The 15,217-nt window shown below is 44.0% G+C and overlaps 1 protein-coding gene across 2 annotated transcripts in view; it reads left to right on the top strand.

The window, feature by feature from the left end:
- The window catches only part of LOC136675537 (collagen alpha-1(XI) chain-like), a 104,504-nt gene that overhangs the window by 49,095 nt on the left and 40,192 nt on the right, over window positions 1-15,217 (top strand). For both annotated transcript variants that reach the window (XM_066652118.1, XM_066652119.1), the window contains 11 exons: window positions 4,327-4,401; window positions 4,646-4,729; window positions 5,225-5,281; window positions 7,052-7,105; window positions 7,770-7,823; window positions 8,906-8,959; window positions 11,272-11,325; window positions 12,748-12,801; window positions 12,906-12,950; window positions 14,938-14,991; window positions 15,073-15,117. In XM_066652118.1, the coding sequence (XP_066508215.1) occupies window positions 4,327-4,401; window positions 4,646-4,729; window positions 5,225-5,281; window positions 7,052-7,105; window positions 7,770-7,823; window positions 8,906-8,959; window positions 11,272-11,325; window positions 12,748-12,801; window positions 12,906-12,950; window positions 14,938-14,991; window positions 15,073-15,117 (630 nt within the window). The remainder of the gene's footprint in view (window positions 1-4,326; window positions 4,402-4,645; window positions 4,730-5,224; window positions 5,282-7,051; window positions 7,106-7,769; window positions 7,824-8,905; window positions 8,960-11,271; window positions 11,326-12,747; window positions 12,802-12,905; window positions 12,951-14,937; window positions 14,992-15,072; window positions 15,118-15,217) is intronic.

Genomic DNA, 15,217 nt, shown 5'->3' with positions numbered 1-15,217 from the left:
AACTGAAGGTACAGTTTTGAAGATACAAGCTTTCTTATGGGGTTAATAAATTAGTTTCTTAGTTTGACAATAAGTTTTATTATTTACCTTAATATTAATGAAAAATTAATGGTTACTTCATCAACAGTTTACTTTAACAGTACCGGGAAATTAATTCCATATCTCACACACAGAAAAGAAGGAGAGAAATAAAAGAGAAAATAAAGAGCGAGATAGAGGGAGAAAAGGAAAATGAAAACACGTTCATATAGTGTGCACTAGGGGGCGGTGTATTTAGTGTCTGCTGCATCATTCAGCAGTATTTATACACATACACACACACACACTCATCTGGGAGTGATTTGTTGAGTGTGTGTTGTTGACTGGCTTCTGTTAAAGTGATCATTGTAGCCTTCCTCCTTTCTGAGCTGGAAATATTTCTCAACGCTGAACGAATAACGCTGTTCCCTCATCAAATTCGGATTGTTTTCGAGGTTTGTATTTGTCTGTAATCAGGTTCAGATTTTACCCCTGAGTTGTTGAAATATGTCTGCTCATTTTAATCAGTAATTATGTTCTTCCCCTGAGATTTAATGGTGTAATCGGGTATTTTTCCAGCAGAGCAGCCCAAACAGTGTTCCTGGGTTGATTGTTTATTATTTTTACTTTGTTTTCTGTAAAGTGAATCTCTGAAAACAGGAGTTGAGCCACAGGGGGTGTACCTGAGTTTAGAACCAAACTTCAGGCCTAAAGGCTGAAGGTCTCATTCTCTCTCTCTCTCTCTCTCACACACACACACACACACACACACATACACACACTTTCACTGAAATCCGAGTATGGAGTGAGATTACTGTCTTTTATGCGAGAGCGCAAAAACGACACTAAATCGAGCAAGTCAGACTCAACGAGCGCACAGAATCAAGAAAACCGAACGAATCAAGCACGGTGCTCGCTTCCTGTAGCTCCGTGCTCTTGTTTCACTCTTTTCAGTGCGCGCTCCAGTTTTTTTCCTCGCTTCATAAATTTGAGCTCGCTTCTCAAAAATCTGCTCGCTTCTCAGTTTTAACAGGAAATACGTCACAGTTTCAAAACCTTGTAACCGATTCCTAGTGATGGCACCCTTGAATGTGAAAATGGCTAATTACTCGAAGCTTCCTGAGACAGTGCACAGAAGTGCTATCTGGTGGCCAAAACCTCAAAGTGTTTCGTTTATCTCGTGAAGAGATGCCACATTTTACAGCTTTTAAAACCGTGTTTGGGTGCAGTACAACCATGTATTTGTTGTTTAAATCAAATAAATCACTAAAACTAAATTGTTGTACATGTCTTCAATATCTCATTGCTCATTTGGGTGGATTTGGCAGAAAACTTTAATGAATTAATAATATATTCTGTTACAATACATAAAACAGTAATATATTAAAAATATGTTTAGAATACACTCATAACAAATTTTTGAGAAGCGAGCTCAAATTTTTGAAGCAAGGAAAAAACTGGAGCGGGCACTGAAAGCAGCGCGGATCTACAGGAAGCGAGCACAGTGCTTGATTTTCTGCTCTTGCTGTCGCTGTTTTTCGTTTGGTTTTCTTGATTCTATGCGCGGGCGGCACGGTGGCGCAGCAGGTAGTGTCGCAGTCACACAGCTCCAGGGGCATGGAGGTTGTGGGTTCGAGGAGTTGGTGTCTGTGAAGAGTTGGTGTGTTCTCCCTGTGTCCGCGTGGGTTTCCTCCAGGTGCTCCGGTTTCCTCCCACAGTCCAAAAACACACGTTGCAGGTGGATTGGCGACTCGAAAGTGTCCGTAGGTGTGAGTGAATGTGTGTGTCTGTGTTGCCCTGTGAAGGACTGGCGTCCCCTCCAGGGTGTATTCCCGCCTTGCGCCCGATGATTCCAGGTAGGCTCCGGACCCCCCGCGACCCTAAATTGGATAAGCAGTTACAGATAATGGATGGATGGATGGATTCTATGCGCTCGTTAAGTCTGACCTGCTCGATTTAGTGTCAATTTCTTGCATAAAATACAGTGATCTCACTCCATACTTAAGGCGCTTTCAAATTGATACACGGTAAAACAGCTTTGCCCTGGCGATGCTATGTTTTTCTTTGGATAGAGCAGCGCCGCTTAGGCTCAGTCAACCTTGGTTTATATAGAATGCTTTTGTGCTCTAAACGTGTGAACACATGCGCGTTAGCACGTTATTAAAAATTTGCATGTTAACACGTAAAATTTTGTCGTGATAACGTGACCAAAAATGACACGTTTACACGCTTCTTAAGGTTTTCGCCAATGGGAGACCTCAAATCTGGGCGTACTTGCATATTCATGATAGGATTTACATCACACACTGTAGCTGACATGAAACATTAATTAAGGTGTGATTCATTCACATTGATAAATTATGTGCATTCTTTTAATAGCAAACTGCTAAACAGTACGGTGTCAATACAAACCCCTAGTGAAATTAACTTTCCAGATCTTCCTCTTTCTGTAAACATGTATAATATGTTCAAAATTGAATTGAACAAAAAAATCTGAATTAAAAAAGGGCTTTTTTCATCAGTAAATTCTGTGGTGGTTGAACAATATAATGTATTATATTTATATATGTATAATGTTTATACAAATAACATTGATCAGAACATTAAACACTGGAATTTTTCCGTTATTTGATAAGTTAAGGCTTTATGTTGTTTCAGCAATAACGCCATACACCAGTAGGTGTATCATTACGATTCACGGAATACACAAGCTTAACATGTTAACACGTAAATACCTTAGCGTGTTAACACGAAATGATATGCTACGTGTTAACACGGAGAATCCAACACGTTTAGAGACCAACGACGTTCCATAGGTTCATGCTTGACGCACTGGACATGGTACGAGGGTGCGTGCCAAAAAGTGACACAATCGTGGCGACCCTTCACGCTGCGCTCTGGTCCGCACCTCCGCACCTCCAGAGTTTTGTAACTTGGCGCCCAGTGCCATTTGGTATCGATAAATATCCAGTATACCAGTATCACTGATATCGATACCGATACCGCTACTCTTCGCCACGTGCCGGTGCTGCAGCAAAAGATGGGGGGAGGGAAGGGGGGTGCGCGTGCCACTCTTCACAACGTGACGGAGCAATACCAAAAGGTGGGGAGAGAAAGAAGCTTGAGTATCGATCTTTTTACACATCCATCCATCCATCCATTATCTGTACCGCTTATCCAATTTAGGGTCGCGGGGGGTCCAGAGCCTACCTGGAATCATTGGGCGCAAGGCGGGAATACACCCTGGAGGGGGCGCCAGTCCTTCACAGGGCAACACAGACACACACACATTCACTCACACCTACGGACACTTTCGAGTCGCCAATCCACCTGCAACGTGTGTTTTTGGACTGTGGGAGGAAACCGGAGCACCCGGAGGAAACCCACGCGGACACGGGGAGAACACACCAACTCCTCACAGACAGTCACCCGGAGCGGGAATCGAACCCCCAACCTCCAGGCCCCTGGAGCTGTGTGACTGCGACACTACCTGCTGCGCCACCGTGCCGCCCTACTCTTTTTACACATATATTGATCAATACAAACTCCAAGCATTGGTATCAATATTATCGATATTTCGATCAATCCGCCCACCTCTACCCAGTGTGCGTGCTGTGCTCCATCCATTTCCACTGGTTAAAGACCTTAGCATACTTCTTGCGGAGACTACATTCTCCGGGCTTCGGCGAAAAATATGACGTAATTTAGAAGAAAACAACCGCATACGTCGTGCGGAGGCTTCCCCATGTCATGCACACTGAAGCTGGGCGAACTCCGCGGCATAAACGCCACACGACAAAGCTTTTCATTGGTCAGTACAAAAGAGGCATTCCACAACAGAAACATGGACGACTTTGAGGAGCAATTCTCAGAGCGCCTGCAGTACAGAGTATGCAACAGGCAAAACAAAACCGCAGAAAGTATGCGACCTTGCAAACATCGCTAAGGCGCTCTCAGATTGCACAGCCCTCGCGAAGAGAACTATTCTGAGGCCTACACACACACACACACACTCTAACACACTGTTAAAAACTCTCACTAATTTTTACACTCTCGCACACTAACACACTTTTACATGCTGTCATACACACTCGCACATTTTAATACAAACTCTTACACTCTGCGTTATTTACACATTAAACAGTTTACAGGTAATTCTGGATTAGACTTATTTTTTCAATCTCTCTCTCTCTCTCTCTCTGTCTGTCTCTCTGTTTCTCTCTCTCTCTCTCTCTGTCTCTCTCTCTCTCTCTCCCTCTCTCTCTCTCTCTCTCTCTCTCTCTCTCTCTGTCTCTCTCTCTTATTCAGGGTCCTCCGGGGCGTCCAGGCTTGCCAGGTGCTGATGGAGCACCAGGTCCATCTGGGACTGTCCTTATGCTTCCGGTACTTTACTTGCACACACACACACACACACCCTCCTGCCTTTGGTATATATAAATCCATATAATCTTATTTATATGTGAATATGTAAAAGTTACTTGGGAGGATATTAAAAATATTAATTTATTAATCACAAAGTTTTAATATTACTGTTGTTATAAATACATGACTTTGGGGATATTGATATAATTTGGTCTAAACCAGGATGTAAAACTAACCCTGTGTCTGTTGTTGTTGTTGTTTACAGTTTAGGGCAGGTGGAGAGGCATCTAAAGGTCCGGTGGTAACAGCACAGGAGGCTCAGGCCCAGGCCATTCTTGCCCAGGCCCGGGTAAGGGGGTAACAACACCCCACTCTGGGCTGAGTGTGGACAAGGCTCTGTACCACAGTGTGTTTTGGGGTGTTTCGGGAAAGGGTGTTAGGGGTGTGTTTGGGACACAGTCTGGGAACAGTCAGAAAATAGTTGGGACACAGTTGGGATACAGCTGGGATACAGTCAGGAAGTCGGAAGATGGAACACAGTTGGGAAACCGAAATCATTTGGGGCACAGTTGGGAAAAAGTTTGAAAACATTTGGGAAACAGTTATAACACAGTTGGAAACAGTTGGGAAACTTTGAACAGTCTGGAAAGTTTGAAATGCTGGATTGTCCCGGGATAAACAATAGCCTTGTAGCCCCCCGACTGTGTGGAGGGGAAACTGGGGAAGTTGGGATTGTTGGGCTGTACCCGTTCTAGATGTCTGTCTGTGATGTAGTGTGTGTGAGCCAACAGAAAATGTTTTGTGAATCAGTGCTCTGTTCTGATTGGCTGATCTCTCCCGACAGCTAGCCATGCGAGGTCCTCCTGGACCAATGGGATTAACAGGACGAGCCGGTCCAGTGGTGAGTGTCTCTGAATATTAAATAACAGCTGAGTGTACTGAGTGACTGCTGCAGAACTGTGCAAAATCAGAGACCACCCTCCTCTTATTTCCCCTTAAAAATTATTTAGACCAACTTAGTCATTTCACAGATATTTCTGAGGAGATTAGATTTAAGATCATTAAAAACCAGAGTTCAATATCCGATGACGACCTCCAGAGAAAGGAGGGACCTCACAGAACCCTGTCCCTTCAAACCTCTGCGTTGTGGTTCTGAAAGGACGTGGAGAACAAGGAGCAGGAGAGAAGATGAAACCCACCCTGAGAAAAGGAAATAGGCACAAGAGTCTAATAAAGAAGCTGCTGCAGTTTCCCCAGAGCCCAGACCTCAGCATCACCGAGCAGGCTTGGGATCAACTTGAGAGGAGGACCTCCACTGCTTCTTCACATTATAAAACTACAGCTTTACTGACACCTAGTGGCCTGGATACATAGCTGGCCGACTCCAGCTGGAGGACTGTTAGTGTCTAGGTAGTAGAAACGGCAGAGTGCATGGAAGCACTGAATGAAAGGAATGAAGAGTGTTCTCTGGCTTCTGCACGTCATCCTTATCCGTCTGTCGTCCTTATTTCTTTCTCTCTGCTGATGTTGGGGCTGATTTGGAACTCGACCCCCTCAGGTTTCAGCTGCAGTTCAGCAGCAGCATGTGTTCAGCTCATCTGGCTGTGATTTATGAGCAGAAACCACACACTGCTCCTCAGACTCTGTGGTGTGTTCTGGGTTTCGGCTTCCTGCTCTCGCCACTGACGTCTCTCTCAATTCTTCTTCCATTTTACAGTTTCTCTCCCTTAGCCGCAAGAGACACAACACACGGAACGGAGAGAGTCCAGACTTTGCTCAGCCACACCATACAGGATCAGAGATCATTCATATAAATCAACTTAAAATCGAACTCTAATACTTATCTCTCTCTCGCCGTCTTTCTGAGAGCACAGAGAAGAGTTTATAGAATTATTCACCTGTTTTTAGAAGTTTAACACTTGCTCTAAATGCTTTTTTTTTTAGAATATTTCTGCTCCCACTGGTGGATCTAACATTTTAAGAAAGTGAAACAGATTAAAACTGATCTGCCCTTGGAATAAAGGATAAAATCACTTAAAACCAGAAGAAATAAGAGATTCATGTCATAACTATGTGCATGTGTTTTTAATTTTTCTATATTAAGAATCATAATAATATTATTGCACCCAACAGATAAAACACTATTGCACAAATAATAAAGACCACCTCAGTGGCACCCCCTGCTGCGCATCTATCGCAGCATCGGAATATCAGAGTATACCATCCACATCCTTCACACCGGTTCTCCCACTCCTCCTCTGCTGATTATTACCACCATTCATCTCTCACACACACACAGAGATAGAGAGACAGAGAGAGTGAGAGAGCACAAGTCATAGCCTACACTTATCCAGTCAGAGTCCAGGAAAACATGACCCAGTTCAATAAAACATGCAGCACACTCAGACCACGCTGCAGTGTAATATATAATATAATCAGAGTCAGTGTCCCTGGACATGGCCATAATGATCCTGTAGAGAGTGCCGACATCCTCGTATCACACACACACACACACACATGCATGGTAATTATAATCTCACAGCTCTGAGGGAGAAACCTTACAAACACAGACTGGAGTAAATCAGATTTCACTCAGTGAGATGTCAGCTTAGTGCTCAGAGGTCTAGTAATAACAGCCTTAAAAGTGTCTGTGTGTGTGTGTGTGTTTTAGGGTTCTTCTGGAGCTCCTGGTCTTAAAGGAGACAGTGGAGACTCCGGTCCACCAGTAAGTGCTGTTCCTTTTACTAATCTGTGTTAACCCCAGGGCTTTAGAGACAGGGCCTTAATTGAGGTGCGGGGCATAAACATATTGCTAACTCTGATTGCTTTTTTTTGGCAGACCTGATATTTAGCCCTGCCTATTAAAATACAACTTCCTTCACCATGATTCACAGCTGAATCTTTAGGAAGCATGATTTCTCGTTCACACTGCCTCAGTCCTTTGGTTTAAACTCACTTTTGCACTTTATTATTCATGAGGCTTTTATCTAAATATTGAAGCTTTTCATTTTGAAACCTCTTTGAGGCCGTTGCTGATCTCAGGACTGTGTCAGTGTAGACTTACAGAAAGTTCTTCACAGCTTTGGCTTGTTTTACATTGTGTAGTTTCAGTATCGCTCAGTAGAATTTGCTCCTGCTGAAGCTCTGCCTTGCGGCCATGGCTGGGTTTGATTTGTTTCCTGAGCTGTGGCTCATGTTCTGGAGAGGGCTTTGCTGATATAATGAAGGTGGAGGGTAATGGAGGCAGAGTGGGTGATGGATGTAGGTCAAGAGTGAAAGGACATGTGGCTGAAGTTTATAACCTCTTTTCTGGGTCAAAACTGTGAAGAACCAGGATAAAGGGTTCTGCTGTCTGACTACTGAATCCTGTGTGTGTTTTTGTATTCCAGGGTCCCCGAGGCCTTCAGGGTCCGACCGGCCCCCCTGGGAAACCCGGAAAAAGGGTAAGAGTGTGTTAAACTGCAGTGTGTTGAAGAGCTCCTCTCTCTGAGCGGCGGTTGGGGTTTGAAGCGGTCGGTAAATGGACCAGAACAAGACTTGGGCTAAAGACAGAGCTTAAGTATATATGTGTATAAATTTATAGGAGATGCTGTTTGGACAGGGGACAGTTTGCTGCAGACTGAAGGACAAACACATAATCTGAACCTGACACACATTTGGGGAGCAGCCGTGTTCTCACAATAAAATAAATATACAAAACACTCCCCAAAACATGTTCAGAGAAACATTGAGTTTTAAAGTTCCAGTGTTTAAAGTCCAGTCCCTAAACAGTTTCAGACTCAGGACATGTGTGTTTTAATGTTTTGGATGATCTATTATCCCAGCTGTTCCTCGCAGGGTGTGAAATATTCATAACAATCAGGCCTTTCAAACAGCTCTGACATAAACCATTTTTATCCACACTTGATATTTGACTCATTTAAGTTATTTGCATTTTTTATTGTTAATTATATAATTATGAGTGTTTTTCTGCTCTGAGGATCAGATTTTGTCTGAGTTGTAGTTAAATGCCCTGATTTTAGTATGAGATTTTGATCCAAAGACCTGTAGATTCATGGGGCATTTACTGGAAATAAACCTGTTTAATACAAATTTATACAGGACATGTTCAGTGTTTTAAAAAAATATATATGTGTGTGTGTATATGTGTGAAGAATTCCTAGCATTTTATTCCCATTCAGTAGGATTTATTTTGTCCTCTGTGAGACTCAGGACCTGGACGTTCTCCTCTTTAAACTGACTGCTGTCGTGAGGCTCTCAGTCCTGTCCATTACTCCACAGAGGGTCAGACTAAAGCCGGACTGACAGAGTTTACTCACAGTCCAGCCATAAATACTCCACCAGCTCCAAACTCCCCCACCCTCCCAGATCCCCCCAGACTCAACACACTCTCCCGGTGCCACCTTTGGTCCAGTTTCTCAGCTTTAAAGCCCCTCAGAGTGTTTTATGTCAGCCGCTGCTTAAAGCCATATGTTCAGCATATTATCCCCCGCCGGCGTGTGATGTGGTGCTGATGTTTCCTCAGGGCCGCGCTGGAACAGATGGAGCTCGAGGAATGCCTGGAGAAGCAGGAGCCAAGGTGGGTTCAGTAACTCACTGAGAAACACAGTTAGTTTTAGTTTAAGGTGGTCTTCAGAGCAGCTGTCTCAGTTGAGTCTCTAATATTTCTCATTCCCAGATCACAACAGGAATATTAACTTCATAATAAAGTCGTTTCAGAGTGGATTCCAGTGAGTTTATCCACTCAGATTCTCTTATTCCAGAAACAGATGCTTTTATTGAGATATAAACTCCTCTGTCCCTGGAATAAGACACTTTCTCTGAAGTTAAAAATACTTAAAGCAACTGTTGAATTATTGTATAATAATCTTACGACAATTTCGAGAGCATGCTGGAGGCAGCCGTGGCCTAAAGGTTAGAGAAGTGGGTTTGAAAGTTCAGGAGGTTCAGGCCCTTGGACCAGCAGGACATTAGCTAGAGGGGGGAGTGAAGGAACAGCACTGTCTCCTCCCTCAACATCAATAGCTGAGTGGCCCTTTTATGTGTGTGTGTGTGTGTGTGCGTGTGTGTGTGCGTGTGCGTGTGCGTGTGCGTGTGTGCGTGTGTGTGTGCGTGTGCGTGTGCGTGTGTGTGTGTGCGTGTGTGTGTGTGTGCGTGTGTGTGTGTGCGTGCGTGTGTGTGTGCGTGTGTGTGTGTGTGTGTGTGTGAGAGAGAGCGAGAGAGAGTGTGTTTATGTTTAAAATGACAAATGTGAGAGGTACAGTCTTGGTTAAAGATAATTTTACACTAAAATAAAAATACATTTATCCCGAAGCACATGGCAGTTCACACACAACTAGGACTGTCATAAAAACCATAGTACTGTAATATTGACCACCCAACCACAGAGAACCACAAGCAACCATCACAACTGCAGGGTTAACTAAACTAAGTATCTCCTTGATGGTGAGTGTGAGAGGGTTTGATGGTGAATGTGAGAGGGTTTGATGGTGAGTGTGAGAGGGTTTGATGGTGAGTGTGAGAGGGTTTGATGGTGAGTGTGAGAGGGTTTGATGGTGAGTGTGAGAGGGTTTGATGGTGAGTGTGAGAGGGTTTGATGGTGAGTGTGAGAGGGTTTGATGGTGAGTGTGAGAGGGTTTGAAGGTGAGTGTGAGAGGGTTTGACGGTGAGTGCGAGAGGGTTTGTCGGTGAGTGCGAGAGGGTTTGACGGTGAGTGTGAGAGGGTTTGACGGTGTGTGTGAGTGGGTTTGATGGTGAGTGCGATAGGGTTTGGTGGTGAGTGCAAGAGGGTTTGGTGGTGAGTGCGAGAGGGCTTGACGGTGAGTGCGAGAGGGTTTGACGGGTAGAGTGAGAGGGTTTGACGGGTAGAGTGAGAGGGTTTGACGGGTAGAGTGAGAGGGTTTGACGGGTAGAGTGAGAGGGTTTGATGGTGAGTGTGAGAGGGTTTGATGGTGAGTGCGAGAGGGTTTGATGGTGTGTGTGATAGGGTTTGAGGGTGAGTGCGAGAGTATTGATAGTGTGTGTGAGAGGTAAGTTTGAAATTTGGCCTAAACAGCTTCTCATAGAGGGAAACCCTTATTTACAATGTAGCCGAGCATTACAATCTGAAAAAAAATTAACAATTTATAAACATATTTATATACCTTTATAGATATTGTTTTATTGTAAAGTGGTACCAAACATTTCCCAATTGTTGGCATCTGAATTACAGCTGAACGGCCGAGTGTCTGTCTTTGTTCATAAAATGGAAACAATGGCAGAAACATCGTCACAAAACCAAAAGCAGCTTCACCAGTTTAGGAGCTTCATTTTGGCTCTTAACCAAATGAAAAGAGAGCCAGGCAATTCAGATGAGGCGATTTGCATAATCTATGTCAGAAAAGTCACTGCGAAATGGGGAAATGTGAATTTGAGATCTCATCTAGCTTCCTGTCATCAAACTATCAAAGACCAACTGCCTCCAGCAGCACAGAGTCATGGAGCAACCTCAGAAGGAACGTTTCAGATGATAGTAAGAAGTGTAGCACTAGAATCAGGATAAATAATGTAATTTGGGGTGGTATTTTGGCATAACGCAGTGTTAAACCCTGTTAAGCAAGGGAAATTCTTTCACCATGACGGATCTACCTAGAACAGTCAGCAATAAGGAGGGGGAGTCAGTCACTGATTAACTTTGTGTATTAAACATAAAAATAAACGTGTGTAAGATGCATATAAACAGATACTAGGTATGTGCAGGAGTGAAGGATGACCCTGACAGTGTTATAACAGCAGAGCCACAGGTCAGATCAGTGTGTGTGGCTCCACTGTAAACATAGAGCCGTACAGTGTCACTGCAACTCAGCGGATACAGACACACTGCACTCACCACCCTTTCTACTTCTTCAACAGGGTGATAGAGGATTCGATGGGCTTCCAGGTTTACCTGGAGAGAAAGGACACAGGGTAAGTCCTGAGAGTGGGCAGCACTGCTCTCCATCAAGTCAAGTAAAAATTTTTGTACTGTACTTCTTACAATCTGTTGGCTTCTGAGAATTAATAATCAATAAACCCAGATGAGCAGCTAAAGGCAACACCGGCAGGAAAAACTGCCTCGAAACTGGAAGAAGAACCTCTGAAGGAACAGGTTATCACAGGGGGCCGTACTCCTTTCGTTTAAAACTGCAGGGAGAAGCAGTGGTGGAGTCTGTAGATCGTGGAGGTCTTTAGTAAAGGTCTGTGCTGAATCTGTCCCAGCACTGATCCAGGAGCGGCTGCATGGGGACAACAGGGGCCACAGATGTGTTGTGATGGTGTGGAGTGGAGCAGATACTGGAAATGGAGGCAGATAGTAGGTCTCAAGGAGGCTACAACGGTATCTTCCACCAGCGTCCGCATGCAGGACCGATTCTCCATACATCCTTTTCTTTGCTTCATCCATTTGCTACTTGTCACAATAAGTCCAGGCAGTTACGGTACAGAATGAACCTACTGCGTGACTCCAAACCTTGCACCGGGGTGGAGAGCTCCCACACCTGCAGGGGACCGCACCAGAATCCAGAACCAGAGATCAGTCCTGTGGGCCATACTAGGGCTCGAAAACTGCGTTCACACTAGACCAAACGAACCGAAGTTAGTGTGAAAACACCCTTCATTCCTTCCCACTGGCTCTAGGGTTAGCCAGTAGGCTAGCATCTCCTCACAGCCTTATCTGATGGAAGAGTGTGTTTTTTAATTTAAATCACACTTCAGATCTGCCAGCATTCAACTTGGCAGTAAAGACCAGGATGAAGGGGTAAAGATTAGGCTCCACCATGGTGCCTCTAACACCAGGGGGCGTAACTCTGCAGGATAACTCAGCTTTAAAACATCAGCATTAGTGAAGAATGTTAATGGAAGTGGTTTCTGTGAAATGCAACTCAGGAGATGACCAACCAAACGGCTATGTCATCACTGTAGGAACCAGAATATCCTGCACAGAGTGGGTCCCTAACACTGGACCATATTTACAACTTGGGTTTAGTACACATTCTGATCTTGTTAACGTGAAGGTGAATTGGTGCGGTAAACGACTGATCAGTCCTTTAAAGAGAAAAACTGAAGTTCCAGAGAGACAGTATGAGAAAGAGAGAGAGAGAGACAGAATGAGAGAGAGACAGAGAGTATTTCTAGTCTGTGTGTAATTACAGGGAGATGAGGAAATCCTAGAAAGAGTTGAGGTTTTATAACAGAGGCCCTGACCGTACAAACCCAGACGAGGGAGATAATAACAGTTCTCTCCTTCTGCTCCTCTATCATTTCACTCCTTCACTGTCTGTCTCCCTTTGTCTCACTTTGTCTCTCTCTCTCTGTACTTCTCCTCTCCCTCTTCTCCCTCTTTCTCTGCAGGGAGAGGCTGGTCCCGTGGGTCCTCCAGGGCCTCCAGGAGATGATGGGCCCAGAGTGAGTTCCTTTCAGACACCTTTCTCTCATTTATTTGTGTGTGTGTGTGTGTGTGTGTGTATTTCAAATTGTAACCCTGTTAACATGTGCACTATGTTACTCAGGGTGAGGATGGAGAGATCGGACTCAGAGGAATGCCTGGAGAAAGTGTAAGATTCTCTCTCTCTCTCTCTCTCTGTTTTATTCTGTCTCTCATCTTTTACCTGTTCAGTTCTCCATATCCATCCACCCATTCCTCTGTCCATTTATTCATCCATCTACCTATTCATTAGTTAATTAATCTTTAATAATTAATCTGTTGATCAGTCTATTTACTCATTCATGTAGCTTTTCATTCATGCATTTATTCATTTATGCATGTATCTCTCCACACATCCTTCTATTGCTGTATTCATACATCCATCATCCATCTATGTACCTATACAGGGTGGGCCATTTATATGGATACACCTTAATAAAATGGGAATGGTTGGTGATATTAACTTCCTGTTTGTGGCACATTAATATATGGGAGGGGGGAAACTTTTCAAGATGGGTGGTGACCATGGTGGCCATTTTGAAGTCGGCCATTTTTGATCCAACTTTTGTTTTTTCAATGGGAAAAGGGTCATGTGACACATCAAACTTATTGGGAATTTCACAAGAAAAACAATGGTGTGCTTGGTTTTAACATAACTTTATTCTTTCATGGGTTATTTACAAGTTTCTTACCACTTATAAAATATGTTCAAATTGCTGCCCATTGTGTTGGATTGTCAATGCAATCCTCTTCTCCCACTCTTCACACACTGATAGCAACACCGCAAGAGAAATGCTAGCACAGGCTTCCAGTATCCATAGTTTCAGGTGCTGCACATGTTGATGGTATGGTGTGTTATATGGGGTACAAAGATAGTGGGGCCATTCTTCACCTCAAGGCCACTGGATATGCGAAATTGCTACATGATGATGTGTTTTCCTCTTTATGCACTGAAGCTGGCACATTCCCTGAGTTTTTCCAGCAAGATGGTGCACCACCACATTATGTGTGTCAGGTCCGAGCATTCCTAGATGAACAGTTTTTCTGGAAAGTTCATCTAGACTTCATCTTCCCCCTTAGACTTTTGTCTTTGGGGTCATCTGAAGGCAGTTGTCTATGCTGTGAAGATACAAGATGTGCAGCACCTGAAACTACAGATACTGGAAGCCTGTGCTAGCATTTCTCCTGCTGTGTTGCTATAAGTGTGTGAAGAGTGGGAGAAGAGGGTTGCATTAACAGTTCAACACAATGGGCAGCACTTTGAACACATTTTATAAGTGGTCAGACACTTGTAAATATCTCATGAAATAATATATTTATGTTTAAACCAAGCACACCATTGTTTTTCTTGGGAAATTCCCTATGAGTTTGATGTGTCACATGATCCTCTTCCCATTGAAAAAACAAAAGTTGGGTCAAAAATTGCTGACTTCAAAATGGCCACCATGGTCACCACACATCTTGAAAAGTTTACCCCCTCCCATATACTAATGTGCCACAAACAGGAAGTTAATATCACCAACCATTCCCATTTTATTAAGGTGTATCCATATAAATGGCCCACCCTGTATAATAAAGCATCCAATCATTCCTTCATTTATTCATTTTCTGTAACATTTTATCCAGTTCAGGGTTGTGGTGGGTCCAGGGCCTATTCACATATTCACTCACACAGTCAGTACCTATGGACACATTTGAGTAACCAATCACCTACCAACATGTGTTTTTGGATCATGGGAGGAAACTGGAGCACCCAGAGAAAACCCACGTTCACACGGTGAGAACACATCAAACTCCTCACCGGCAGTCACCAGGAGCCGGAGCTCAAACCTACAACCCCAGCACCCTGGAGCGATACTACCTGCAGCACATATTCATTCATGCCTTTTCATTCATCCATCTCCATTTATCCTTCACACCTATGTACATTCAACCATCCCACCATCCTTGAATCTACCTTCCTTTATACCCATTATCCATCATCCATTCACCTGTCTCTTTATCCCTATACTCTGTACATCCTTCTGTCCAGTCATTAATCTGTGTCCTCACTTTGTCTGCAGGGTATGATTGGATGAATTAGTGAGAGTGTAAATATATGTGTTTGGTTTCTATAGGGTCCTAGAGGTCTTCTGGGCCCTAGAGGATCCCCAGGGACCTCCGGACAACGGGTACAGAACACACACTTCTGCACTTTACACTTGAACTCAAACTGACACTATACTAAACAGTGTCTCTGTTCCTGCCCTCAGGGTCTCCCTGGACTGGACGGCCCAGCTGGCCCTAAAGGAAACATGGTGAGAAATTTAAACACCTAGCAACCATCATAGCAACCACTTGGGACACTTAGCAACCACCTGAGACACCTTAGCAACCACCTGGGACACCTGTGGAGCA

The sequence above is a fragment of the Hoplias malabaricus genome, chromosome X1 (assembly GCF_029633855.1).
Source record: "Hoplias malabaricus isolate fHopMal1 chromosome X1, fHopMal1.hap1, whole genome shotgun sequence".
In the NCBI taxonomy this organism is placed as follows: Eukaryota; Metazoa; Chordata; class Actinopteri; order Characiformes; family Erythrinidae; genus Hoplias; species Hoplias malabaricus.
This window is presented reverse-complemented; position numbering and strand designations above follow the sequence as displayed.